The 27,627-nt window shown below is 41.2% G+C and overlaps 1 protein-coding gene across 2 annotated transcripts in view; it reads left to right on the top strand.

Annotated features, from left to right (window-relative positions):
• LOC126092592 (uncharacterized) overlaps positions 1-27,285 on the top strand; it is a 118,861-nt gene extending 91,576 nt beyond the window's left edge. For both annotated transcript variants that reach the window (XM_049908284.1, XM_049908283.1), the window contains 2 exons: positions 6,205-6,498; positions 23,225-27,285. In XM_049908284.1, coding sequence (XP_049764241.1) covers positions 6,205-6,498; positions 23,225-23,500 — 570 coding nt within the window. In that variant the 3' untranslated portion in view covers positions 23,501-27,285. The remainder of the gene's footprint in view (positions 1-6,204; positions 6,499-23,224) is intronic.
• Positions 27,286-27,627: the final 342 nt, after the last annotated feature.

The raw sequence follows: 27,627 nt of genomic DNA, 5'->3' as shown, positions 1-27,627 counted from the left end.
TGATGGATCTTGCACAAATAATTAGGGAGATCATACAGCTGCCATTATCTGATATGGGTGGAGAGTAGTCTAGTCTAAGAAAACCCTAGTGTGCATCCCACAGAGTCAGCTACGCCGGTAGCAGCCTCTAATGAGTAGTGTACACCTATTTGTGGGCCCCATCAGTTCTTAACCCTGTTGCGTTATTCTGGGAGGTGACAGACTAGCTTGTGACACAAAATTTTGAAGTCTCTGGTAGTTGCCTCCCTCTCAACTTCTCAGTTTCAGCACATTGAACTTCTTGGTTAGGGGATATCTGTAACACCCAGACTATTCCCTGGTTCCTGTTTCTCTCCATAGGGACTCCCAAATCTACCACTGACCCATCAGTTAGACAAGTGCTTGATAGATCCTCATAGTTCCACTGAATTTTTCTACCCCTTCAGTCAGTTGCAGTTCTGTCATTCAATTGTTAAGGAAAGTTTAAATATAGCCTTTATTTTTACAGATGTGTAACTTGTGCAATCCCCAAGACTAAATGCTGGGAAGTTTGATGATTGTTTTATTAACCCTTCAGTAAATTTCCTGTTTGGTGGTGAATATCAGAAACAAACCAATAGAGTGCGCTATTTCCCATTGTGACAAATCTTCATATCTGGAGAAAATGTAGTAGAATTTTGGGGAACGCTGTATCGTTATACACCCTCCCGCCCCCCCCCCCCCCCCCCCTCGCCCTCAGCCACTCTTACAAGGATTACTTGCATGAATGGCTGCTAAATACATAAAAACAACTTTGAAAAAAATCAAAAAAGTTTTCTTCTCTTAGCTGTCACTCCAGTCACTGGTTCACATTGCACATCTTAAAGAACTTTCAGCTCACAATCATCAGTCCTTTTGCACTGTCCATCATTTGTCTGCAACCCCTCTTTGTCTGGCAGTCTCTATTCTGTAGTAGCACAGTCCACTATTAGTTTCACAGTTTTTTAATTTTCACTTCCGTGTCAGTTCTCTAGGTAGGAGCGGGGATGGACTCATTACTCAAGGTACTCGTGTAGGTTACAATTAAGGTCACATCAGGTATGAATATATCAAAAGCTTTCACATATATTACACTATACTATTAGCATATTTACAAAGAACAAAACTAAATTATATATGTATCCATTCATTTTGATTAATATTTCAGTATATTCCACTATACAGTATATTTGAACTCACTAGATCTCATTTAACTCTTTATCATATCAAACAAATTCACAGACTGTTGATTGTCACACCACCTTGTAATAACAAACTTTTTACAAAATGTCTTATGTCACAGTGCAATTTGTCCATTTAGTAATACATGTACATCTACCATTGTCCATTTGTTCATCTCATTAGCAAATTCATAAAATAATTACCATACCTGCAATTCTCAAAGAACCACCCACAAATCAAATACATGCTCTACAGGGTATAACTACAATAATTGATCAATCACTATTATAGGAAAGTCAAATTTAGTACACAGTTTACATTTTCAAATTATTCCTCAAATAATGTCACTCAATAGTCATATTATATACAGAAAACTTATACTACAGAGAATGGATAGTATTTTCAGTAAGAGATAACTTAACTACAGGTTTATAGATGAGTAAAAGATGTAGCATCCGAAAACGAAAAGAAGAAAATAGAATGGTACATAGCTCGGAGACCTAGTGCTCGCCACACACTTGACACAAAGGTGTGTCCTCATGAGGGCATTTTCATCATCTCATTTTTTCTTGGTGTTTAACACTTACTCCGTACGGTTTGACAAAATTTGGTTTGTGAGGTTTTAGATTAAATCTACATTCATAGTTTTTCACTTTCCCAGGTTTCTCACTAAACACATCTTTGTATTCCCACAGCAAACTACCTAATTGATCTGTCTGTTCTTTATTTAGACTTCCAGCTTCTTTTAGTTTGGTGGCCACTAATTCAGCATACTTGTCTTCACTGCATTCTTCTTCATTGTCTTCCTCGTTAACATCAATCTTTTCATTTGCACAAACCACTCTTCTAATTTGCAAAATTGTTCTCTACACAATTTTGGATGATTAGTTCAGTCACATGTGTTATATCTGTCTTTGGGATGGTAAGCATTAACTTTTTGTTATTCCAGTCAAAATCCACACTTATTCCTTGTATCCAGCTCATTCTGAACAAAATATTTTCATTGAGGTCAGGTACTACAAAATATCATTGGTTATACTGTACATCATTAATTGTGAAAGATATTAAGGCTTGCCTGTTTACAACTTTGCTGCGCCTACCAGTTCCTCCCTTAATTTTGATTCCAATAACAGGATATTCTTAAAGTTAGCACTGTGTCTTATCTGGTCTCTAAATTTTTCAGAAATGGCACAGACAGGACTACCTGTGTCTAAGAGGCAAACTCCCTCATAATTTGCAACTTTTATACGTATATACTGGCAACCTAAAACTTTTTTCTTCCTGCTTTCCTCATCTTCATGCAGAAAATCACCCTCAGTCTCTCTAAAGTCCAAGTTGTTTATACCATTTTTTTTTCTGCACAATTTCTCTTACTTGTCTGAATTTTGCTTAGAGCTACATCAGATGATTGCTTGATGTCATGTCCCTCATTTACACACTGTTTGCTTTTCCCGTAACTGATCTCACTGTAAGCCTGTTGGTTGGTTCTACGTTCCTAGTTGGAATGCAATTCTTCACAAATAATCTTGATGACCCTTTGTACTCTGTCGTCATCATCACTATAAGCCTTAAAAGTATCCCATAAAGTTTCTATCAAACAATGGAAAATCCAGGATGGAATGTGACAATATGAGAGAAGGGAAGTTGCTACTCACCATATAGTGGAGATGCTGAGTCGCGATAGGCACAATAAAAAGATTCACACACTCATAGCTTTCGGCCATTAAGGCCTTTGTCAGCAGTAGACACACGTACACAATTGCGCGCGCGCGCACACACACACACACTCACGCAAGTGCAAATTGCACACACGTCTGCAGTCTCAGGGAGCTAAAACTACACTGTGAGCAGCAGCACCAGTGCATGATGGGAGTGGCGATTGGGTGGGGTTAAGGAGGAGGCTGGGGCGGGGAGGCAGAGAAATAGTATGGTTGGTGTGGCAGACAGTGAAATGTTGCAGTTTAGACGGGGGGGTAGGAGAGAAGGTGCGAAGGGGGAGGGGGTAAGTAGCGGAAAGGAGAGAAATAAAAATAAAAGAAATTAAAAGACTGGGTGTGGTGGTGAAATGACAGCTGTGTAGTGCTGGAATGGGAACAGGGAGGGCGCTGGATGGGTGAGGACAGTGACTAACGAAGGTTGAGGCCTGGAGGGTTACGGGAACATAGGATGTATTCCCACCTGCAAATTCAGAAAAGCTGGTGTTGGTGGGAAGGATCCATGTGGCACAGGCTGTGCAGCAGTCATTGAGATGAGGGGTATTATGTTTGGCAGCGTGTTCAGCAACAGGATGGTCCACTCGTTTTTTGGCCACAGTTTGTTGGTGGCCATTCATGCGGACAGACAGCTTGTTGGTGTACATACCTACATAGAATGCAGCACAGTGTTGCAGCTTAGCTTGTAAATCGGATGACTGGTTTCACAGGTAGCCCTGCCTTTGATGGGACAGGTGATGTTAGTGACTGTACTGGAGTAAGTGGTGGTAGGAGAATGTATGGGACAGGTGTTGCATCTAGGTCTATTACAGGGGTATGTGACATGAGGTAAGGAATTGGGAGCAGGGGTTGTGTAAGGGTGGATGAGTATATTGTGTAGGTTCGGTGGATGGCGGAATACCTCGGTAGGAGGGGTGGGAAAGATAGTGGGTAGGACATTTCTCATTTCAGGGCACGATGAGAGGTAATCGAAACCATGGTTGACAATGTAATTCAGTTGCTCCAGTCCCGGATGGTACTGAGTTACGAGGGGAATGCTTCTCTGTGGCCGGACTGTGGACTTTGGGAGGTGGTGGGAGACTGGAAAGATAAGGCATGGGAGATCTGTTTTTGTACAGGGATGGGAGGATAATTATGGTCAGTGAAGGCTTCACTGAGACCTTCGGTATATTTAGAGAGGGGCTGTTCATCACTGCAGATGCGACGACCACAGGTAGAGGGACTTCTTGGTATGAAACGGGTGGCAGCTGTTGAAGTGGAGGTATTGCTGCTAGTTAGTAGGTTTGATATGGACAGAGGTGGAGGTCAACATCTAGGAAGGTGGCTTGTTGGGATGAGTAGCTCGTGTACAGATAGTGTTAGTTAATGTTAAATACATAAAGGATTAATGTACAACAAAGGTAAGGATAAACATATAGGAATTATTTTAATACAAGGTGTACAACTTTGCTTCTGCTGTTTTTTCCCCAACATTTGAGGCTTTAATGAAACACAAGTATAATTCAAAGTATTTTATATCGTTGGCCACTACTTTCTCCCATCTTTCACGCAGTGTACGAATTCTGCGTCGAAATTTCACCTTTTGAAGCGATCCAAGAATTGATCCAATTTGTGACTTCTTCATGAGATTGGAATTGTTGGTAAGCCAGGCCATGCGCCGTTGACCTAAACAGGTGATAGTCAGAGGGAGCAATGTCTGGAGAGTACAGTGGGTAGGGTAGGACTTCCCATTTTAACATTTCCAAGTACATTTTGACCTCTTTTTTGCAACATGGGGTCAAGCACTGTTGTGCTGCAAAATCACTTTATGGTGCCTCTCGCTGTATTGCGGCCGTTTGTCTTTTGATGCTCTGCTCAAAGGCATTAATTGCGTTTGATAACGAGCACCTGTGATTGTTTCACTTGGTTTTAACACCTCATAGTACACGATGCCGAACTGGTCCCACAAAATGCAGAGCATGATCTTGGAGCCGTGAATATTCTGTTTGGCCATTGATGTGGAAGCATGGCCGGGATATCCCCAACCCCATGATTTTTTGCATTTAGGGTTATCGTAATGAACCAATTTTTTGTCCCCAGTCACAATGCGATGCAGAAATCCCTTCTGTTTTTACCTCTGAAGCAACTGTTCACAAACACACAAATGCCATTTAACATCTCTTGGTTTCAGTTCACACGGGACCCATGTTCCTTCTTTCTGAATCACGCCCATAACCTTGAGACATTTTGAAATGGCTTGCTGTGTCACTCCCACTAATCGTGCCATTTCTTCTTGAGTTTGACGCGAGTCTTCACTCAGCAATGTCTCCAATTCTGCATCTTTGAAAACATTTTCTCTTCCACCACTGTGCTGTTCTATGACATTAAAATCACCATTCTTGAAGCGTTGAAACCACTCACAACATGTTCTTTCACTAATAGCGTCCTTACCATACGTACTTGAGAGCACTCGATGACATTCAGCCACTGTTTTCTTCATATTGAAACAAACAGTAACACCTCCTGCAAATGACGAGAATTAGGCTTGTACTGACTTTTTTCAATCAAGAACAACTTTATGATGCAGACACAATCGACTAATGTTTGAATGAGGTTACATTGACCGAGGTCGAAGCTAACTGTCTGAAGTCTGTGATCTGTTTCTTTTGACTGCTACATACCGTTGTCGCCATCTATCGGCAAATGGCGGAAGCAAAGTTTTACACCTTGTAATATAAATATATTTTAATAATTAAATATTATTCACTTTTTTCTAATTTACTTTCTGTTTTTACTTTTTTTACTTTCTTTTAAAAATTACTCTGTTTACTACAGCCAATAAACTGTAGGCATGTCTTTACATCTAGTTGCTTAACAATTCATATCATTGAGCTCAAGGAAGAAAATGAATGTTCCAGTGATAAAACACAAGATTTGTGTTTTGCATGTTCAGTTGTGTCTCAACATCATTGTGCTTCCTGTTACGTATACCTCAGTTTTTGGAAATCCATTTTTGCCTCTGGATACCTTCCTTTTCCCACTTGTATCGTTATACTTATTATTATACTTTTATTTCATCATACTCCATTTTTACAAATTGTCAGATAAATTGACAGCCATCTTGTGCCTTCATTTAAAATGCGTTTCCCTGTTACACATTTATCTTTTCTTGTAGAAAACAAGTAACTCATTTTGATTATTCATTACATGAGTTAATTAAATTAAGTCCATTTATTATTTAGAACAGCTTGCAATTTTATTTTGAGTAACTTTATAACAGAGGGATTTGTTTTGGTAAAAAGTTTGTATGAGTATGTGCCTTTTTACTTCACAGGTGTGCAGAGAAGGAGCATGGGTGGAAAATAAAGGGGCTCTGTTAACATTCCACTATCGTGAGACACCTATGCACTTGCGGTCTGAAATGGTTGCGCAAGCTCAGACTCTGATTGAGCAGGCAGGATTCAAAGCTGGATCTGCCCACTGCGCAATCGAAGCAAAGCCTCCGGTACAGTGGAACAAAGGACGAGCATCTCTTTATATTCTGCGAACTGCCTTTGGAGTTGACTGGAGTGAACGAATCCGTATAATTTACGCTGGTGATGACGTTACTGATGAAGATGCCATGGAGGTATGTGCCTACCATTTAGAGCCAATTTATTTTTCTCAAATTAAGAGAAGGGGCTAAAGGGTGAGTATTTTTGTGCGGAATGGCACAAATGCTTCATCATATCAAAAATCTGTTGTTGTTGTATAGCAAGTTGTGCATTCTACACTTGCCAGGTCAAAGTACACACATCATGAAGAAATAATTTCTCATTTTTAAGAACCATTAAAAATAACTACCCTTATTGCAAAGGTTGGTATCTGCTAGGCACAGTACAATTCCAGGTGGAACACCCTCGCCTTGGTGTAGTCTTTGACTTGACTTTCCAAGCAATTTGTATGAGGATGTACAGTTTAGGTACACTCCAAATTATTGTGCAATTTGGCCTTTTTCTTGTGTAGAAATTATAGCCAGAGATGGGAGAAGTGATAAGTGACAGAAAAAATCCCAGGATCAGCTTCATTTGTTAATATTCTTAATCACTTTGAGTTTACCCTTCAAAACTAACCATGGAGCAATGTAAAGTATCTTGCTCTCTGTTTGTCGGTCCGCAATTGCACTTCTTCAGCTTGGTCTTGCTTAGAACACTAGACTCACATCAGCAGGACTGACAAGGGGAAGGTCTCAGACACAGCCAACCGATTCAGCTCAAATTTGGCAGGTCGCTTGTATACAGCCTAAAATGAAGGAATCTAAGATAGTTTGCATCAACACTCCCGCGTTTTTGAGAAAATTACCCCTAAAGGTTATGACGAGCAATCGACTCAAAATTCGCGGTATCGATAGATAATTATAAATGGAGCATTTTTCATCATCAAGTAAGGGGTCCGAAAACGCATACTTTCCCAGAAATTGAGGTAAGAAACTTTTACTACTGCCACTTCTGTACCTACATGGTGAAAGCTTTTTCGCTGACAGCACTGATAGCGCAACGGCCAAAGTAACTGGCTGGGAATCGGAGAACCCAGGTTCGAGTCTTGAAGAAACCTAGCGGATATTCTTCTTTTCATTTGTATTTTTCCATATCTCAATTGATAGGAATAGGAGGGTTAATAAGGTAAGTAAATCAATAAAGAATGATGATAATGATAATAATAAGACAGGAAAATAAATTTCTCTAACCTCTTGGGATAGTCAACAACTAAAATGTTACTCCATGTCACTTTACAATGGATCTTCCAGTCACTGTTACGTGTCCTCACTTTTCTTCGAACAACTAAATGGATGGTACTTTTGTCATATAAACATTCGAAACAAATATACTCACGGCACCAAGAACATCCAAATGAATGGAATCTTTCAACAGTTACACTGTTCCTTCCGAAGAGTCGGCAGAAAACAAACTTGGTTTATATTTAAAAATATGTCTTTTTCGGGAATTAATTTTGATGCATACCACGCATACGATATCATTACCTTGAAAAATCTGTGCTGAAAGTTGGTTATGAATTATACTGTGAATAGTTATTGCATCCGTGCATTTGTGCAATTCCTGCTGGGTTTCCAAAAGCACACTGTAATTCTGAAGCCTGGAAATAGTTTTTAACCTTGCGATAGAAATAAACATCACTCGGCTAGCACACAGGTGTGCAGTTTGGTGGTATTACTTTTACTGTGCACGTTGGCTGACCCTCGCCATCTATAAACATCGTGTCATATATTGTAGTATTAATTTGTCCACTCCAGGAAACCAATATTGGACAAAACTTGTTATCAGAAACGTATGGTTTTAAAACATTCTCAAAATATCTTCTGTAAATCGCTTTCGTCAGCAGGTAACGTAAACATTTTTCAACGAGTCGGATAAACGATTGACCTCTTCTATAACCCGAGGGCCAAATGTAACATTCGTTTCTTGTAAACACAGGAAAACCTTAGACAACACTTTTCCAGAGGCTGTGATGGCATATTTTGCCGTGTACGAATGTGTTAGTTTGTTTTTACTACCAACTGTGACAAGGGTTCGTTTTTGTCCCTTATGCGACAAAGTGTGTCGAATGTTCACTCGATACTCGCATCCTATTTGATCACGATTAAAACCAGTCATAAGTGACGCCATTTGCGTGCTGAAAATCTGCTATATTTTGTACCTCCTTATGAGAGACATATTTAGTGACATGCCGATGACAAATCTTATACTCTGATTTGAAATTTCTTGCCCAAGATAATGATGCAGCAAATGTAAAATCCTTGTTGGCCGTATATTGAAGCGCTGCACCTGCAGCCCACTCCTGAAGTATTCTCGTTCTTACATACTCGTTACGACAACGAGATTCGACAAATCGGTCGTATTTCCACTTATTTATTGCCTGGTATTTGTCGTATCTTGTCCCTCCTTTAACGATATCACTTTCCCACAATTTCAAGTCCTCCTTCCTTTTCAGGGCTGTTGTTGCTCCATTCTTTTGCAGTGTTTGTAAGTTCCAATTTGGAAGATTCCTGGCTAGCGCTACCACCTTTACTTTTACTTCAAGGGGTATAGTGCCGTAGTTCAGTCGTTTAGTAACCGGTTCGTAATACTCATCGGGAACAGATGAAGCACTTATTCCCAGTGACGTGGAGATTTCCAAAGTGTTATGACCATTTTGCGATTCGCTAGTCGGGATATCTTCCACTCAATCACCTTCTGCTTAATCTTCATGGTATAGTACTTCAGTATCAACAAAAGTCATTTCATTCGTCAGCTCCAAAAATCGCTCGACGATAGCCGCTCCTACAATCTGGAACGCCAAGAAACAGAACTGCCTGCTTCCGGTAGTGCATTGATAATACATCTCTCTTGCAACACTTTTACAAACCAAAACATAGCATCGCTAACTTCCCGCTTGCCATCGTCTGTGACAGGCTCCCAATTACATGTTACAGCACTAGTTGAAGGGTGTACATCCTCCATTATTCAGATTACGCACCTGAAAGATATGACACAACAAACAATAACTAGTTACAACGGCATAAACAAACAATCTAATTACTACAAACTACATACAGTAATCGTCGTATGTTACTTAAGGAAGAACACTGTATTCATTCGCAAAACGTATTTCAAAAGGCGCATTAACGATGGAAAAATCACTACATGTATCCGTGAGGTTCGCTGCAGCCTAATGATGGAAAACAACCCTTTCCGATTAACTTCTATAAGGCTCATGCTGGACACCTTGCCTCTTCCAGGTTCACAACTATGATATGACGAAGAGGCAACCGGGACAACATAAGTCTCCCCGCGTGAATTCTGTCCCGTGCCTTGCTGTAAACAAGTGTCGCGCGGTTGGCTATCTGTGATCACTCGTGAGGAATTCGCAGCACTCTTACTCGGAGTTGTTTTCATGTGGCAAGGCTTAAAAGCTTAATACTTTACTAACTCATGGCGTTTGGGAAATCAGTTTGCCTACCTTATTATTATCATTCCTTATTGATTTACGTATCTTATTAACCCTCCTATCCCTATCAATTGAGATATGGAAAAACACAAACGAAAATATGAACATCCGCTAGGTTTCTTCGAGATTCGGACCCGGGTTTTCCGATTCCCAGCCAGTTACCTTAGCTGTTGCGCTATGGGCGCTGTCAGCAAAAGGCTTTTACCATGTGAGTTCAGAAGCGACAGATGTAAAAGTTTCTTTCCTCGATTTCTGGAAAAGTTTGTGTTTGCGGACTCCATACCTGATGATGAAAAATGCTCTATTTACAATTATCTATCGATCCCTCCAATTTTGAGTCGATTGCTCATTATAACCTTTAGGGGTGATTTTCTCACAAACACAGAGGTGTTGACCCAAAATACCTTAGATTCCTTCATTTTAGGCTGTATACAAGCGACCTGCCAAATTTGAGCTGAATCGGTTGGCTGTGTCTGAGTCCTTCCCCTTGTAAGATCAAATCCTTGTTGAGCCATTCTGATGTGAAATTAGCTCTGTTTCTCTTAACATTAAGTGCCAGGTCAGTTCTGTGGGTTATGCTGTTAAAAATGAACAATTTTGGTTATTAATGTTGTTGCACTGGGAAAGTGAGTGTGAGAGTTTAGAGACTCAGCATTTGTGATGGACTGCAGAACAATCCTACAGGTACTGAGATATGTGTTGTGTAAGGATGGTAAGATAAGATAGAGAAATGAGGGCTCATACTAAAGCATATAAATAGTCATTTTTCCCTTTCTCCATTTGTGAGTGGAACAGAAAAGGAATGACTAACAGTAGTACAGAGTACCTTCCACAATGCACCGTATTGGTGGCCTGTGGAGTATACATTTAGATGTAGATGATGATATAAATGAATGTATTCACATTTATGTCAACATTTTAGAAGTACTTTCTTCTTTTTTCCTGTCAATATTGCTGAAATAGTGGTGAGCTGACACTAATGCAGAGAGCACTTACATCTGAAATACCTATGCTGTGAACACAAACTAGGACCATCATATACCACTGTAGGTGCCTAGAGCCGCAAGGAACACAGTAGAAAGCAATGCTCAAAAGCAAATACTCCAGCCCATAATTTGTATTCACTCAGTGGTTTTCAGATGCATTTAGCCCCCAACCTGTATGGGCTGTATGTTGTGTATGTTGGAGTGGAAGGTGAGATGTGGAAGTGTGCTGTCGTAACACCGCATGCGTCACACTCAAGTTGATAATCAGCAAATTAAACAGTTAACCATAATAATTAAGAAAAGTTATTAGTTGGAAACTTGTTAGTTGGTACAGTTATTTATTACACTCAGAACGCTGGAAACCACATAATGATGGGAGTATCTATATGGGAGGTATTCGAATTTTAATTCAGCGAGTGTAACAGAAATTAGTCAGGAATGGCTGGAGTGCAAGGAGGCCAAATAGTGCATCTGGAGGAGGCTGGGTGGCAGTCCCAAATAATGCCAGTTAGCATGAAGGGCAAAGCAAGTGGGGACTGGAAAGGGAAGGAGCAGGTGCAGAGATCCTGAAAAAGAAGCCGAAGTTGCAGTTAAGAGGTAGTCGATGGAAGTGTACCTCACTTCACTTTGCTATCTGTGAACAAGTCCATCAGTGGACCTAACTCAAGGGAAAAGTGGTCCACCTTACATTTTACTGTGGTGAACAGTAAAGAATTCACAGTATTTATTAAAGTGAAGTTTAGAGTTGTCTCCATGTTAGAAAACCATAGAGAATGATATTAATTACAAGCAAAGTTAATGTTTGGCAAACTGTAGTGTGTGACATCGCGGCTATCAAGAGTGAGGAGCAAGGGGGGGGGGGGGGGGGGGGTGATTTATCGTTGTTAGAGAGACGAAACTTAGCATTGTTGCTCAATAAGTTTTGCTAATGAACATACTGTGCTAGTAATGTTGTCCAAGGAAAGTAGCACAGGCAGCGAACTTTAAGACTGTGTTTGTAAGAGACTGCTTAGATGCAAGTAGTGGATGAACAAAGCTTATGGTGTGTGCACTCCTGAGTGCGAATGTAGGTTGGACGGGGCCTACTGACAAGCTGTTAACCACTGAAGTGTTGTGTTATTGTTATTTCTGATGACCCTTTGGTCACAATTTGCAGTTTGTGGAATTTGCTGGCTTGGGGAATAGCTAATTATTTCTAGGTTTCCAAACTGCAGTGGCAAGTTGTGATAAGTCCCATGTGGCAGAAAGTATTATTTGCATCCCCCCAATATAAATTAGCTGTGTTGTGACATTTATGAAACATAAATTCTTAACTGAGTGAAGTCTTTTTGTATAGCCTTTGTGCCACTGGTATCAGTGCACGGACGTTTACACAGTGTCTGTGAATTCTGATGAGCACCATCTTTGATGTAATTACTAATGTACAACCACTTATTTTGAGGACACTGGGCCTCCACAATATAGATAACTTCCGCCACAGTTAGTTTCTCTTTATAGGTATTTGTTTCAAGTTCCCCAAGTGCGGTTGTGTCAAAAACTTACCAAGGCAGATTTCACATGCTGAAACACAGCCTCCTGATAACTGCACTAGAGGTAAATATGACTGGCAAAGTGAGACTGCCTGTCCGGGATGCAGTACTGAAAGGTACATCAGTGTCTATATAGTTCCATACACCCCTGTACACTACCTCGTACTGTAACAGTGTGATATGCCCAACAGTAAGTTGTAGATTAGGATTTTACATTCTAGTTTCTCTCTGAGATGGCTGATGTACGAGGGCTGCCCAAAAAACAAAAACAGATTACATTGTAGTATTAAAAAAAAATTGTAAAAATGAAGTCTTATTGATTTTGAAAGCGACACACAAGTTCTACTTTTCAGCATTGTCTCCACACAAATTAAGGTTTTACGTACTTATCAAAGCGGTGAACAAGCTTTGAAATTCCAGTGAAATAAAATTCTGCCACCTAAGACCTCAACTAGATGGTCACACATTTCTGCAGATCAGTGTCACCATCAAAGTGCTGTGTTAACAAGCTGGGTCCTCATTGTTGGAAACAGATGGTACTCACTGGGAGCAAAGTCCGGACTGTACTGTGGATGAGGAAACACCTCACACTTCTCGAATGCGGTTGTCCGTGTGTGGTCAATTGTTGTTATGCAAAAACAAAATTTCTGAACTCTACTTTCCTTTGTGCTTATTTTGCAATGATTTGGTGCAGGAAATTTGTGGAAAACTAAACAAGAGCTCTGTCATAGTGAAACGGCAGTCTTCTTGAATCTTCTCATTGATTTTTGACTGTTTCATCAGTCAGAATACTCGGCCATCCACCTCACTCTTCATTGTGAACATTAGTTCGGCCACTTTTAAACCTGGTGTGCCATTGGCACACTTCACCTTCAGTGATTAAATTCTCTCTGTATACTTCATACAGTTACTCATAAATATCAACTGGTTTATGATTTTCTGCCAACAAAAATCTTACTACTGATCACACTTCACAACTCATAGGAATTTCTGTTGTGGCACACATTTAAAAATTCTATTGTGAAATACTTTGAAAGGCATGAACCTCACACTATCACAACCGGATGCCAACTGAACGGCCAAATGCTCGTACAACAGTGTACCCCCCACCCCATGCTAGCCCCATCCATTGTTATTGCATGCAAAAACGTAATCTGCTTCCAGGATAGCCCTTGTACTTGTGTTGTATTCGTCAGCACCACATTTGTTAGATTCAGAGCAAAAATTAATCTGATCATGAGAGGATATTAGAAATGTTTCAGGGAGCGGTTCATTCAGCGAGGACCAAATGACTTTGTTAAAAATTCACTATCCTCTTTCTTTCTGAAGAATAAAGTGACGTATTATTAGTGCCTTGTTTACATTGTACCCATTCCTGACAAAGGAGGTTATTGCAGTCAACAGTGATGTCATGGTGGAGTTGTTTTCTTTTCCTGATGCACTCATATTTGATGTAATTGAAACTCCAAAACACAATAAATTAAGCGTGCATTGTTATCCTGTGATACTGTGTTCGATTGTTTGCTTAATGTAAAGCTTACATCAGAAGTAATTCATTTGACTTTTTTGCCACACAGTATATAAGAGAGACAGTGCTGAGATTGTAGCAGTGCTCACTGCAAATTAATTACTATCAAAAGAGGGATTCTTTGGAGCACTGCCAATCTTACACAGTCAGATTTGGCAGTCTGATGCAATCAACGTAAACTGCCACTTGAAAATTTGGCTTAGTTGCAGCTTACCTACACACATATCACCTGTTGTGTGCAAACTGTAGAAAACAGGTCAGTTATTTGCTGGCAGTGTTTATGCGTTCTCACAGTCAGCTGTTGAATGTGAAGTGGCATTGGAAAAGTGGCACACATTGCTTGAGCGGAAACACCTCAGAAAAGGTGGAGAAGTGACCTAATTCCCCATACCCACCCTTTATGTTCTCCTCTATAATATCTTGACAGCAATATCTTGCTCACAATACATTCGAAAATCTTACGCTTTATTTTGAATACGTTGGACAGCCAAGTTTGATCTAAGAGGTGTCAGGTCACAATCATGACTTCTCATCAGTAAAGTTGTAAATCAGCAAGAATGTTCCGAAGCGGTTACACATTCATCTCCTCCTATGCATTCAGGTCCATACTAATACATGTTATTTGAGAACTTGTGATAGTTCAGTGTAGTGATAAGTGAATTACATCTCCCTTTGTTGAAGTACAATACCTTAATAGGCATTATCTTCAAACAAATGTCGCGCATGGACTGGAGGTCCTATGAGATAGAAAAGCCATCCTAAAACTTATAAAAGCTATTATATTCAATACTTTTGAGTTCTGCCTGGGCTTTTGGTGCCAATAAACCATCCTTTCTACATCTACACATACATCGGTACTCTTACGCATGCGCCATACCACTACTAGTTATTTTCGTTCTTGTTCCACTTGCAAATAGAATGATGCAAAAGTAGCTGTCTATATGCCTTCATAGGATTTCTAATTTCTCGTATCTTATGTTTGTGGTCCTTTCACGCAATGTATGTTGGAGGCAACGGAATCATTCTGCAGTCAGCTTCAAATCCCAGTTCTCTTAATTTTCTCAATAGTGTTCCTGAAAAAGAATCCCTCCAGGCATTCCCATTAGAGTTCCAAAGCATCTCCGTTACACTTGTGTTTTGTTTGAACCTACCAATAACAAATGTAGGACCCTGCCTGCGAATTTCTTCAATAATGTCTTCCTTTAATCCGACCTGGTAAAGATCGCAAACACTCAAGTAGTAGTCAAGAATAGGTCACACTAGCATCCTATAGGCGGTCTCCTTTACAGATGAACCACGAACCACACTTTCCTAAAATTCCCCCAATACACCGAAGGCAACCATTCATCTTTCCTACCACAATTCTCACATGCTCGTTCCCCCCTGTTGGCCCGGGGTTAGAATAGGCCTGAGGTGTTCCTACTTGTCGTAAGAGGTGACTAAAAGGAGTCTCACACATTTCGGCCTTTATGTGATGGTCTCCTGTAGGGTTTGACCTCCATTTTTCAAAATTTTCCCCAAGAGCAAGCCAATTGGGAAAGGTGCCTTACTAGGTGCATAGTGTCTGTCATGCACCGAGACCTCTCGCATCCTTCGTCAACGTGGATCTGCAATTCTGCTAGTTCTCCAGCTGTTGGATGAGGTCATCCTCCTGGGTGCATTTTCCTCCATCCTCTGTGCAGTATCACTTTCTGTGCTGTTGATGTCCAACACAGTAGCCAGTCTGTTGTGGTGGGGCCGCTATGTACCCTGTTGGTTGTAGGTGCGTGACCACACAGGGATTGCTCTGCAGATGCCTGCACTGTTAACTTCCCACGTATGCCAAGGAGTAGATGCCCATCACATCACACTGGAGCATTGGGACTCCTGGCCTTTGCTGCAGCTGGGTGGCACCCACGGGGAGGGCCCCTGGTCGGAGTATGTGGCATCGGGGTGGATGACACACCGTGAAGCATAGTACAGCATCTTTTGCTGGTGGTCAGACACCAGCAGTCTCTAAGCGGCCAAGGTCTAACTTTAATGCTAAGAAATATGACCCCATATTGTTCCCAACCCCCTCCCCTGACCACACTGTGGGAGGGTTGCCAGGTAAGGATGGCAGCGAAGGTTATTCAGCCTGGTCCTCGTATGTACAAAAGTTGATGGGGAATCTTTCTTGTCAGTTTTTTGTGGGGCATTTAGAGAACAAGTTTGGGGAGGTGGAGGGCTTGTCCAAAATGCGGTCAGGGTCGGTCTTGATCAAAACAGCATCCCCTGCCCAGTCACGAGCACTACTCGCCTGTGACAGGCTGGGGGATGTTTCTGTTTCCATCACGCCTCATAAGAGCTTAAATATGGTCCAGGGACCTTTGTTTGCAGTCTGACAATGAGCTGCACACCAATTTAGAGTGGCAACGTGTCCATTTCGTCTGGCACAACCACCGGGGTACGAGCGATAATCAGGTTGCCACTGGTGCCTCGATCTTGGCCTACAAGGGAGACACATTACCCGAGAAGATCAGGGTGATGGTCTACAGCTGTGACGTAAAGCCATATATTCCTCCCCCGATGCAGTGCTTTAAGTGCTGGAAGTTCGGCCATATGTCTTCCCGCTGTACTTCCAGTACCACCTGTCGGGATTGTGGACATCCGTCACATCCCAATACTCCCTGTGCCCCACCTCTCTTCTATGTCAGTTATGGAGAACACCATTCGCCTTGCTCGGCAGACAGCAGGATTCTCCAGAAAGAAAGAAAAATAGTGGAATACAAGACCCTGGACCAACTAGTCTACACTGAGGCTAAGAGAAAATATTAGAGGCTACATCCAGTGCATATGATGTCAACCTAAGCCCCCCCATCAGGGACATCAGTCCCCACTTCGCAGCCACACAGCCAGAGAAGCATAAGTCTTCTTCGGCTCCTCTCACCAGGAAGGGATCCCTTGGGTCAGTCCCTTCCCAGGTTCCTACCAGTGGCAAAGCTGACACCTGCCAGTGGCAGAAGCAATCACAGGAAGCTGGTTATAGGGATTTGCAGTCCTCCTCAGTCTCTGAGACTGAATCAGTGAAGCTCTCCCAGCCGGACAAACCTAAGGAACAGCAAGAGAAACCTAAAAAGGAAAAGACCCCCAAGAACCAAGGCACTGCAGTGGGACTCACACCACCACTAGCTACCAGCTCTGTGTCTGAGGATGAAGTGGAGATTCTCGCTGGACCCTAAGACACAATGGATGTCAATCGCACGGGTACTCATCTGGTGGCAGTAGGTGACTCTGAGACGTAGAATGCCTCATCGAGTGTTCCATGCCTTCCCAGTCTCACGATTACGTAATCCTACAGTGGAATTGTGGTGGTTTTTTTTACACCACCTGGCTGAGCTATGGCAACTGTTAAGCTTTACACTTGCTTTCTGCATTACCCTCCAGAAAACCTGGTTCCCGGCAATGCGGACCCCGGCCCTCCGTGGCTACAAGGGATATTGCAGGAACTGTAGTGACTAAAATAGAGTGTCAGGTGGAGTTTGTGACTATTTCCTGAACCCAGTATGTAGTGAACCTGTGCCCCTTCAAACACCTCTTGAAGCGGTGGCTGTCAGGATAATCTTCCTCCTGATGGTGCAGTACCTCTGAACGTATTGGCCACACTGATTGATCAACTCCCTAAACCTTTCTTACTTTTGGGAGATTTTAGTGCACATAACCCCTTGTAGGGTAGCGTCATGCTTACTGGCCGAGGTAGGGAAGTCGAAAATTTACTGTCACAACTCGACCTCTGCCTCTTAAAATACAGGTGCCTCCACACATTTCAGTGTGGCACATGGCACATATTTGGCCATTGATCTCTCAGTTTACAGTCCTGGCCTTCCCACATCTATCCATTGGAGAGCACATGATGACCTGTGTGGTAGTGACCACTTCCCAATTTTCCTGTCACTCCCCTGGCATCATGCCCATGGACGCTTACCCAGATGGGCTTTAAACAAGGCAGACTGGGAAGCATTCACCTCCGCTGTCACCTCTGAATCTCCCCCACATGGTGCCATTGATGTTGTCGTTGAGCAGGTCACTACAACAATCATTTCTGTGGTGGAAACGCAATCCCTTGTTTTTTAGGGTGCTCTGGCAAAGACAGTCCCTTGGTGGTTGCCAGAAGTTGCTGAGGCAATTAAAAAGCATTGGTGAGCTCTACAGTGACATAAGCAGCACCCTTCCCTAGAGCACTTATTAGCTTTTAAGCGGCTCTGTGCCCGCATTCGCCAGCTTATAAAATGACGAAAACAGGAGTGTTAGGAGAGGTACATGTCGACCATTGGGTGTCATACGTCACCTTCCCAAGTCTGGACAAAGATCAGATGTGTTTTTGGGTACCAGACCCCAGCAGGTGTCCCTGGCATTAACATCAATGGTGTGTTATCTACCAATGCTAACATGATTGCCGAACACTTTGCTGAGCACTATGCATTATGCTTGAACATCTGCGTCGGAGAACTACCCCCCAGCCACTTGTACCCTCAAATGGCAGATGAAAAGGAAAGTCTTGTTCACTACACGCCAAGTGAACCCTATAACGCCCCATTTACAGAGTAGGAGCTCCTCAGTGGCCTTGCATATTGCCCCGACACAGCTTCTGGGCTGGATCGGATCCACAGTCAGATGATTCAACATCTCTCGTCTGACTACAAGCGACATCTCCTCATCATCTTCAACTGGGGATCTGGTGCGATGGAGTCTTTCTATCGCAATGGCAGAACAGCACCATCATTCCGGTGCTCAAACCTGGTCAATACCTGCTTGTGTGGATAGCTACCGACCCATCAGCCTCCTCATCTTTCTTTGTAAGCTGCTGGAACGTATGGTGAGTCAGCGGTTGGGTTGGGTCCTGGAGTCACGTGGCCTACTGGCTACATGTAAGGGTGACTTCTGCCAGGGTCACTCTACCACTGATAACCTTGTGTCCCTTGAGTCTGCCATCCAAACAGCCTTTCCCAGACGTCAACATCTGGTTGCCATCTTTTTTGACTTACGTAAAGCATATGACATGACATGGCAACATCATATCCTTGCCACATTGTATGAGTGGGGTCTTCGGGGCCCACTCCCGATTTTTATCCAAAATGTCCTGTCACGCCGTATTTTCCGTGTCCAAGTTCCCCCATATACAGGAGAATGGCGTTCCGCAGGGCTCCATATTGAGTGTCTCTTTATTTTTAGTGGCTATTAACAGTCTAGCAGCAGCTGTAGGTCTGTCGGTGTCAGCTTCTCTGTATGCAGATGATTTCTGCATTTTGTACCGCTCCTCCAGTACTGGTGTTGCTGAGCAGCGCCTACAGAGAGCCATTCACAAGGTACAGTCATGGGCTCTAGCCCACGACTTCCAGTTTTCAGTTGCAAAGTCGTGTGTCATGCATTTCTCTCGGCATCATGTAACATATTGATTATTCCTTGCTACTGTAGTGTTATCTTGAAGCTGTGAGAAAGGAGGACAGGCACTCCAAGGCGCGGAAGCAGAGACGATGCTGAGGGCAGACGAAACTAGGAGAGATATTGTTACATGAAGTAAACCGTAAGGGGGAGAGCCTTGCGAAAATGCAGACGCCCTCGGATGCTATTCCAGGGTTTTAGTTACTCTTCAAGGAATTAACATGTAACTTCATATGTCGTCTAGACGCTGTGGTAGGTTGCCACTGTAGAACTTTGTAACCAAGAGTCACGTACTAGCGTATAAAGCCAGCTTTATACCAGCCCTGAGAACAGCAATGTCAGTAGGCTCACAAGGGTTAGAAAGTGAGTGAACACACCAAAAATTGTTGACCTAGCAGTCCCTACCCCAGGGAGCCCGAGGGGTGGGGCTAAATGACGTATAACAATAATGTTGCAAGCCTTATTTGGCAGAGCAGTTATGTTTAGCTTTCAGCTGAACAATGTTGATACCAAATACGGACTTAGTTAGTGCAATTGCATGAACATCCCTGCCTTAGGAGGAGTAGAAGGGACCTAACTAAACCATGATTGGCAGGCGCCTGCAAGAGACCTGCAGGATTGGCTGGGTGACTTTAAGTGGGAAAAACAGTGCCCACACGCGACTCTTTAAACCCCTAGATTCTGCATTGTGGCAGGGTTCTCAGTAAGACGATCTGGGCGCCGAATCCGCGTCCGTCAACTCCAGCCTCGGTCCAGCTCCGCGTAAGTCTGCTCTCTCACTTGTAGTGCATAAGTGAACAGTTTCACATTCAGTATGTTTTTTTTTGAAACTAAGTTGTTGCCTTAAGATGCTGCTAGTGTTTGCTACTGTGGTTAGCATCCACTCCTGGGACTTCTGCTCTGGTTTCTCTTGCAACAGTGTTATTCGTGCTTTTTATAACCCTAGAATTAGCCTCCAGTGTATTAGTTAGTCCTGTCTGGAATAAACAACCATTTCAAAACCCTGTTTGTCCAAGAGTCTCCACAATGAGTTCCCTAATTCAAAACCCTGTTTGTCCAAGAGCCTCCACAACAAGATCCCTACCGAGTCTCACCACCTGCATTTCTAGCAAATGCCTGTACCAGTGTTGGCTCAGATAGAAGAAAACAATCAAATGCCCTTACTGTGAATTGTCCTTCTGCCTTCTGCTCTGTACCACTTGGGAGTGCGGACTGACCAGTAACCCCTTTTCTCCCTCTCCCACCATGTCAGGACACGACAATCGCACCGTTCATCCAGAACCAGAACTTTATCGTAATGACAATCCACTCACTGTAATGGAGACATGTCAATTCTTAGGACTGGTTTTCAATACTCGATTGACTTGGCTACCTCACCTTTGTCAGCTTAAGCGGAAGTGCTGGCAGCACCTCAATGCCCTCCGCTGCCTGAGTAACACCAACTGGGGTGCAGATCGCTCTATGCTTCTGCAGCTCTACAGAGCCCTTGTTCAATCCTGCCTTGACTATGGGAGTCTGGTTTACTGTTTGGCTGCACCCTCAGCATTGCGTTTACTCGACCCATTGCGCCAATGTTGCGTTCGGCTAACGACAGGAGCTTTTGGAACGAGTCCAGTGACCAGTGTCCTGGTGGAGGCCGGAGTCCCTCCATGTCCTGCATCGGCGACCCAGGTCAGGCCTTACGATTGCTGTTCGCGTCCAGTCCCTTCTGTCTGAAATGGAGTCCTTCCCATTATCACCTGTCCTGTCCTTGAGGTCCAGTCACATACACCTCCATCGTGTACACCTAGGCAGCAGATTCTTCTGGACCTTTTGCATGGCTCTAAGGACTCTGTTAACCCTGGTGGCTCTCCACTATCACTTCCTCTCGATTCTTGACATGTACCAGGGCCATGAGGTGGTTTGCACCGACGGCTCGATGGCTAATGGTCATATAGGCTTTGGGTATGTTCATGGAGGATGTATTGAACAGCACTCCTTGCCAGATGGCTGCAGTGTTTTCACTGCAGAGCTGGCGGCCATATCTCGTGCTCTTGAGCACATCTGCTCATTCCCTGGCGAGTCATTTCTCCTGTGTACTGACTCCTTGAGCAGCCTGTAAGCTGTTGACCTGTGCTACTCTCACCAGCCATTGGTAGTGTCCATTCAAGAGTCCATCTATGCCCTGGAATGGTCCCATCGTTCAGTGGTGTTTGTGTGAACCGCAGGACACCTCGGAATCCCAGGCAACGACCTTGCCGACAGGCTGGCCAAACAGGCTACACGGAAACCGCTTCTGGGGATAGGTATCTCCGAAACTGACCTGCGTTCTGTCGTACGCCACAGGGTTTTTCGGCTTTGGCATAACAGTACACACAACAAACTGCATGTCATTAAGGAGAATACGAATGTGTGGAAGTCTTCCATGTGGTCCTCTCGCAGGGAATCAGTCGTCCTCTGCCAGCTCCACATTGGCCATACGTGGTTAATGCAGGGTTACCTCCTCCGTCGTGAGGACCCACCTCTGTGTCGCTGTGGCTCACAAATGACGGTCGTCCATCTCTTGCTGCACTGCCCACTTTTATCTGCTCTGCAGCAGACTTTTAACTTATCCAGCACCCTACCTTCAGTGTTGGGTGACAATGCCTCAACAGCAGCTTTAGTTTTACTTTTTATTTGTGAGGGTGGGTTTTATCATTTGATTTCAGTTTTAGCGTATGTCCTTTGTCCCTCTGTGTCCTCCGTCCTAGTGCCTGTAGGGTGGAGATTTTAATGTGTTGCAGAGTGGCTGGCTTCTCCTTTTTATTCTCATGGTCAGCCATGGTAATCTGCTCTCTTGTTTTGATCTCTTCTACATGTTTCTTGTGTGTGTCTGTTGTTTTCTTGTCCAGTTTTGTCCATTTTAGTGTTTGTTGCCCTTCTGTCATTCTTGTACTTTTCTCCTTTCTTCCAGCTGTGTTTTGTGTGTCTGTATTATTTTACTCCCACCTTTGTGGAATTATTTTAATCAGAACGAGGGACCGATGACCTACCAGTTTAGTCCCTCTCCCCCTCTTTTACACCAACCAACCTCACATGCTCATATGATTTCATATCGCTTTGCATCATTATGCCCAGATATTTCAGTGATGTGGCTCTGTCAAGCAGGATACTGCTAACGCTGCATCCAAACACTACAGGTTTGTTTTTCCTACTCATCTTCATTAACTTACATTTTTTCTACATTTAGAGCTAGTGTCATTCATCACACCGACTAGAAATTTTGTCTAAGTCAGCTTGTTTCTTCCTACAGTCACTCAACTTTGACACCTTATCATACACCACAGCATCATCAGCAAACAACTGCAGATTGCTGGCCATCCTGTCCACCAAATTATTTATGTGTATCACTGTTCCCTGAGGCGCTCCTGACGATACCCTTGTCTCTGATGTACATTCACCATCAAGGACAACATACTGGTTTCTATAACTTAAGGAAACTTCGAGACACTCACTGAACTTATTCCATATGCTTGTACCTTCTTTAACAGTCCTTCCATGTTATGTTGATCATATTTGTTAAACCAACAATGATGATTCAAGACAGAAACTACTGATAAATATTAAAAATAGTTAATATGATAGCTTTTGGAGGATTTAAGATGTCTCTTCTTGTTGCTTTGAGAGATTTGGAGTACTGCTTGCAGAAAGTGCTATGAAATAGTAAATGGCACTCAAAAGGTTTATAAAACATTCTTATGTTATTAAAAAGTCTCGTTATTTATTTTAAAGTGGATTTGTAAATGTAGTCAAGTTTTAAATAACCATGTTTCTTTTGTGATGAACAGTTTGTCATCTATAAGGTAATAATTCCATCTCAGCAAAAAGAATAGTATATGTCTGTCTCTACAGTAGTACAAGAAGCATTATGTGCCACATAACTAATTTTTTGCGCCATTTCTTTTCCAGGCTCTAAAAGGAATGGCAGCTACTTTCAGGGTGACGTCATCCCACATAGTGAAGACTGCTGCCGAACGGCGACTTCCAAACACCGATTCAGTCCTCACGATGCTCAAGTGGTTAGAGCGCCACTTGAGTGGGAGAGAGCCTCGACAGGATGCAAATGGTGGCCCCTACAGGCGCCCTTCCAAAAGTAAGGGATCTCGATTAAGTGTTACAAGTGAAATGTCATATACACCACATTCCGTGTCACCAGAACCTCAGTCACCAGCAGTCTCTAATTAGGTGGTCAGTCCATCTCTGCCTGTCTGTCTGCTATGTAGGGAAGTTCATCACTTGTGTATGTCACTTTTTTTCTCGAGTTTGAATATGGGGTTACCAGTAGTGTATGTTCCCATATTTGTCTATTTGTCTCTAATTACGATTTATTGAGAAAGACATAGTTAGAGGATAGAGAGATTGTTCCCAGTGTAACATGTTGTAAGATAACAAATGTCTACTACTGTACCTACAGAAGTTTTTATGCATTTTGGTGCACAAATATGTGACAATGTGTAAGAGTATCTGGTAAGAAATGATACAAGTGGTTTGCTAATTGTTTACAAAAATATTTTTCATACATAATTCTTCAAACAGTGTGTATAAAAGGAAAGCAAAAGATGTCATGAGAATGCCTTCTGTGTCTTTTATTCTTACGGAATACTTATTTAGTGTTCTTTTCGTACTTGGATTCTGTCCTCTGTATTGTGTTCCTGACGTTGCACACTAAATGGAATCAGATTTGTAGAGATTTTGCCTGAATGTTTACATTTTATTTTGTGGAAAGATTTATCTTTTGTATTTTACAGATGAGATTAAAGCTGTAATTTGTTGAATTCAGTGATATATGTTTTTAGGCCGATTTTGTATGTATATTGGAAAAAGAATGTTTTTAACAAGAGATTTAATGTTATACAGTGTCTTCCTTTGCAACAACTACTCCAGTCACTGTTTTGTTGTTTCTTCCTCTTTATACCCATAATCTTGTATGTTGCATGTATGGAAATTAGGTTTTCATTTCTATGTGTATTTTTTGTGCTGCTCTTCATCACTTTCTCAGTGTCGTGCAATCAGAAATTTTGTTGTTGCATTAGAGAGAAAATACCTGTAAGATGCCAGCAGTTCAATTTTAATATCATGTAGAAAGATTCTTTCAGATATTTAAACTGGAGACGACAGAGTGATGTTAAGGCAGATGTGGGTCAGTATGTAGCCACTAATTTGTCCAATGTTCAGTGCTTTGCATTAAGGGCTGACACCTTTGTAAATAGTCAGAGAAACTATTTTAAAATATGGTTTCTGTATTCTATTTTTTTGTGTTTTTCTTTTTTAGTCTTTGTATTTCAACAGCCACATGTGTGATATATTGTCTGTGGTATGTTGTTAAAAGTATAATGTAATTATGGAAAGGGATGTCACATACATTGTAAAATATGGGACACATTGAGTTGTTAAGTTTATCTTTTTTGTAGTAGAAATAATTGTTGGAGTAAGATCTATGTAATTATTTTTATTACAACCTTAAATCAACTTTCAGCTTTAAAATCTGAAGCTTTAATAAATATCTCAATATCAGTAACAGAGAAACTTATCGATAAGAAAGTCATTGAAGCATAAAAATGCATACACATTTCCAATTTGAAACTAAACAGTTTTATTGTAGTAGATATTATATGTGATAAAGATAGTGAGCAGAGGCCAGTAAAGAAGCTTAGTTGTTTAATTCGTGATATTCACATTCTGTGGTCCATTGGGTATCTATATAGAACAGAGGTACATATTTTTATATACATTGGGTGGTATTTAAGTGTGCCAAAAGTGACTGTCACCAGTTTCACTTAGTGAGGACCCTGCATTTCTGTGTCACTGTGGTAAGTGGTGAAAACACAGAAGTGGAGCCAATGTGTTATATTTATTCAGATGAATTTTACAGTAGAAAATATCTAATCATACTTGTCATCTTTTATGGTGTTTCACCCTAAAATCCAATAATTTTTTCCAATTGCTGTTGTGTCTACCATTTAGCTGATTAATGATTAATGCAGAGTTAAATTGCCACCACTCACATAACTATAAATACAGACTCTACACAAGCCTCCATTCCTCACAGCCTGAAATTTTTCTATTCCATTTATGAATTAAAATGCCTTTCATCAAACAGATAGTGTTACACAGAACTCCATCAGTCACCCTACACATGATAATTGCGACAGCTTGAGGTTTCTGCCTCACGGAGCTGCAGGGAGTATTATATCTAATAAATGATGTGAAGTTGAACTATGTTGAAGACCAAAATGGTCTGAAACAGGAATCCAATTGTATCAGCCTGTCATAAATTGCAAGTTGAAAATTACATAATATTCTCAGCTGAGAGTAATGTGGCCATTTAGTCAACTGCTCATTTCTTATTTTGTTCATTATCATTGAGAATATTCCATGTTTTGAAAATTATATTAAATTTAAAATATTATACACAATTTTGGAGTTCTTATAGCCTCACAGAATTCTACATCTTGTTTGCGTCCTATAACAAAATGTTTGCACATTCCAGAACATCTCACAGAAGTAAAAATAAATAGGATATTGAATAAATTGTTATTATGGATTTCTGATCACTGCAGAAACTGTCTCATTTCACCTTTGAGATGAACATTCAGCAAGAGTAGGGAATAATGATGTTAACTTCCCAGCAAATCTCACATTCTTAGTCTAAAACTGCTATCAAAAGCTACAATCTACTGACCACAGTAAGCTCATCAGAATAAACACTTGCCTTACACCAGTTTATTATGCAAAAACATAAGAAGTGTGATTTAAAATTGTGTCTATTCATTGTGAATTATGAATAATGGCAAGTATTTTGTGACTGGAGGTTTGTGAAACATTTATGCGTATGGTATTGGTTTCATCCATTATATGGCAGTCTTTAGTATAAATATTAGCTCACTGTTTCCTGTTTCTTGAGAGGAAAAAATTGGTCTTCCTCTGGTGTTGGTTCTTCCAAATGTCTTGTGCTATTTCCAAGGTTCCTATTTGGATCTGCTTTTCTGTTCGGAAAGGCAGTCTTGTGTAAGCCTAAGTGAATCTCTTTTTTTTTTTTTTTTTTTTTTTTTTTTTTTAGTATACAGATACTGTGAAATGTGTGTTTGGAAACTAATCAAGGGCACCAGTGGCTTTTTTATAAATCCAGTATATTCTATTTTTATGTGTTAAGGAAATGTTGATATATTTTAGATGTTTATCATTGTATAAAGTAATTGTGACTTAGTTGACGCACAGTCATGAGAGTTGTTGCAGTTCCAAAATGAACTTTTTGTTGTTAATTTCTTTAAGGTAATGTTAGAAATTGTTTCAGACATTTCAGTGAGAGTTGTTAAAATGATATTTTTGTGATAAAATCTGTATTTTTTTCTTCCGTGATTTTTATTTAATTAGTTGTTCTGCCACAGCCAAAATAGATTTTGTTATTGTCCTGCTGTAACTATCACTGAGTAACCCAAAGTTAAGACCCTCCATACAGATCAGCTTTCCTTAGCAACATTGTTTCATACATGTATGGCTTTTTATAAAGGCTGTGACACGACATGAAATCTAGTATAAACATTTAAGTAATTCCCCTGCAGACAGGGGTCAAACACAAGCCATGGTGCTATTACTCGTGGAAAGGAAAGAAACAAAACAAAGGTGATTTAATTTGTACACATTTACTGTATTTAAAGATAAAGCTCTTGTTAGTGTAAGTAATTTTATTAAAGTTATATATGTTAAGTAAGCTCAGTATTGAAACAAAGATTCCCTTTACGTACTTTCTAAAAGTGTTTGTTGAACTTATTTTTATGACTGTTATACATATCAAGAAAATGTGACGCTAATGTTAAGTGAATGTCGTAGTTTAATTTAAATGTTAACACAAGTATATACGAGACGTGGAAATTTCAGGAAAATACTCTGTGCAGTTTTTTGTATCTGTCAGTGGACAAGATGAAAAACAAATAAAAATACTATAACATTGATTTTTTTTTAACAAAGAGCATGTGAATTTTCTTTCCATCAATCCTCAGTACTGTAATCAGGCATTAGTAAAATAGTCAGGGAAAGAAGAAAATCAAAATTTTTAATAATGCATACCTGCTATCAATAAATGAATGATGATCTGATTTGCTATTACGTTTGAGCTTATAATGTTTGGAAATGGCACAGTCTTTCTTAAAGTACAGTTATAAAAAAGATAATTCTCTCACTTGCACTCTGATATTCATAAATAGGTACTTTCCATTTAATAATGAACAGTTATTTTTTATTTTTATCTGTTTGTAACGATAATCCAAAACTGTCTGAATGTATCTAATCAAACAATGGAAAATCCAGTATGG

This window comes from Schistocerca cancellata, chromosome 7, assembly GCF_023864275.1.
Source record: "Schistocerca cancellata isolate TAMUIC-IGC-003103 chromosome 7, iqSchCanc2.1, whole genome shotgun sequence".
NCBI classification, from domain to species: Eukaryota; Metazoa; Arthropoda; class Insecta; order Orthoptera; family Acrididae; genus Schistocerca; species Schistocerca cancellata.
The sequence above is the reverse complement of the archived record's forward strand: the minus strand, read 5'-3'. Positions and strand labels throughout refer to the sequence as shown.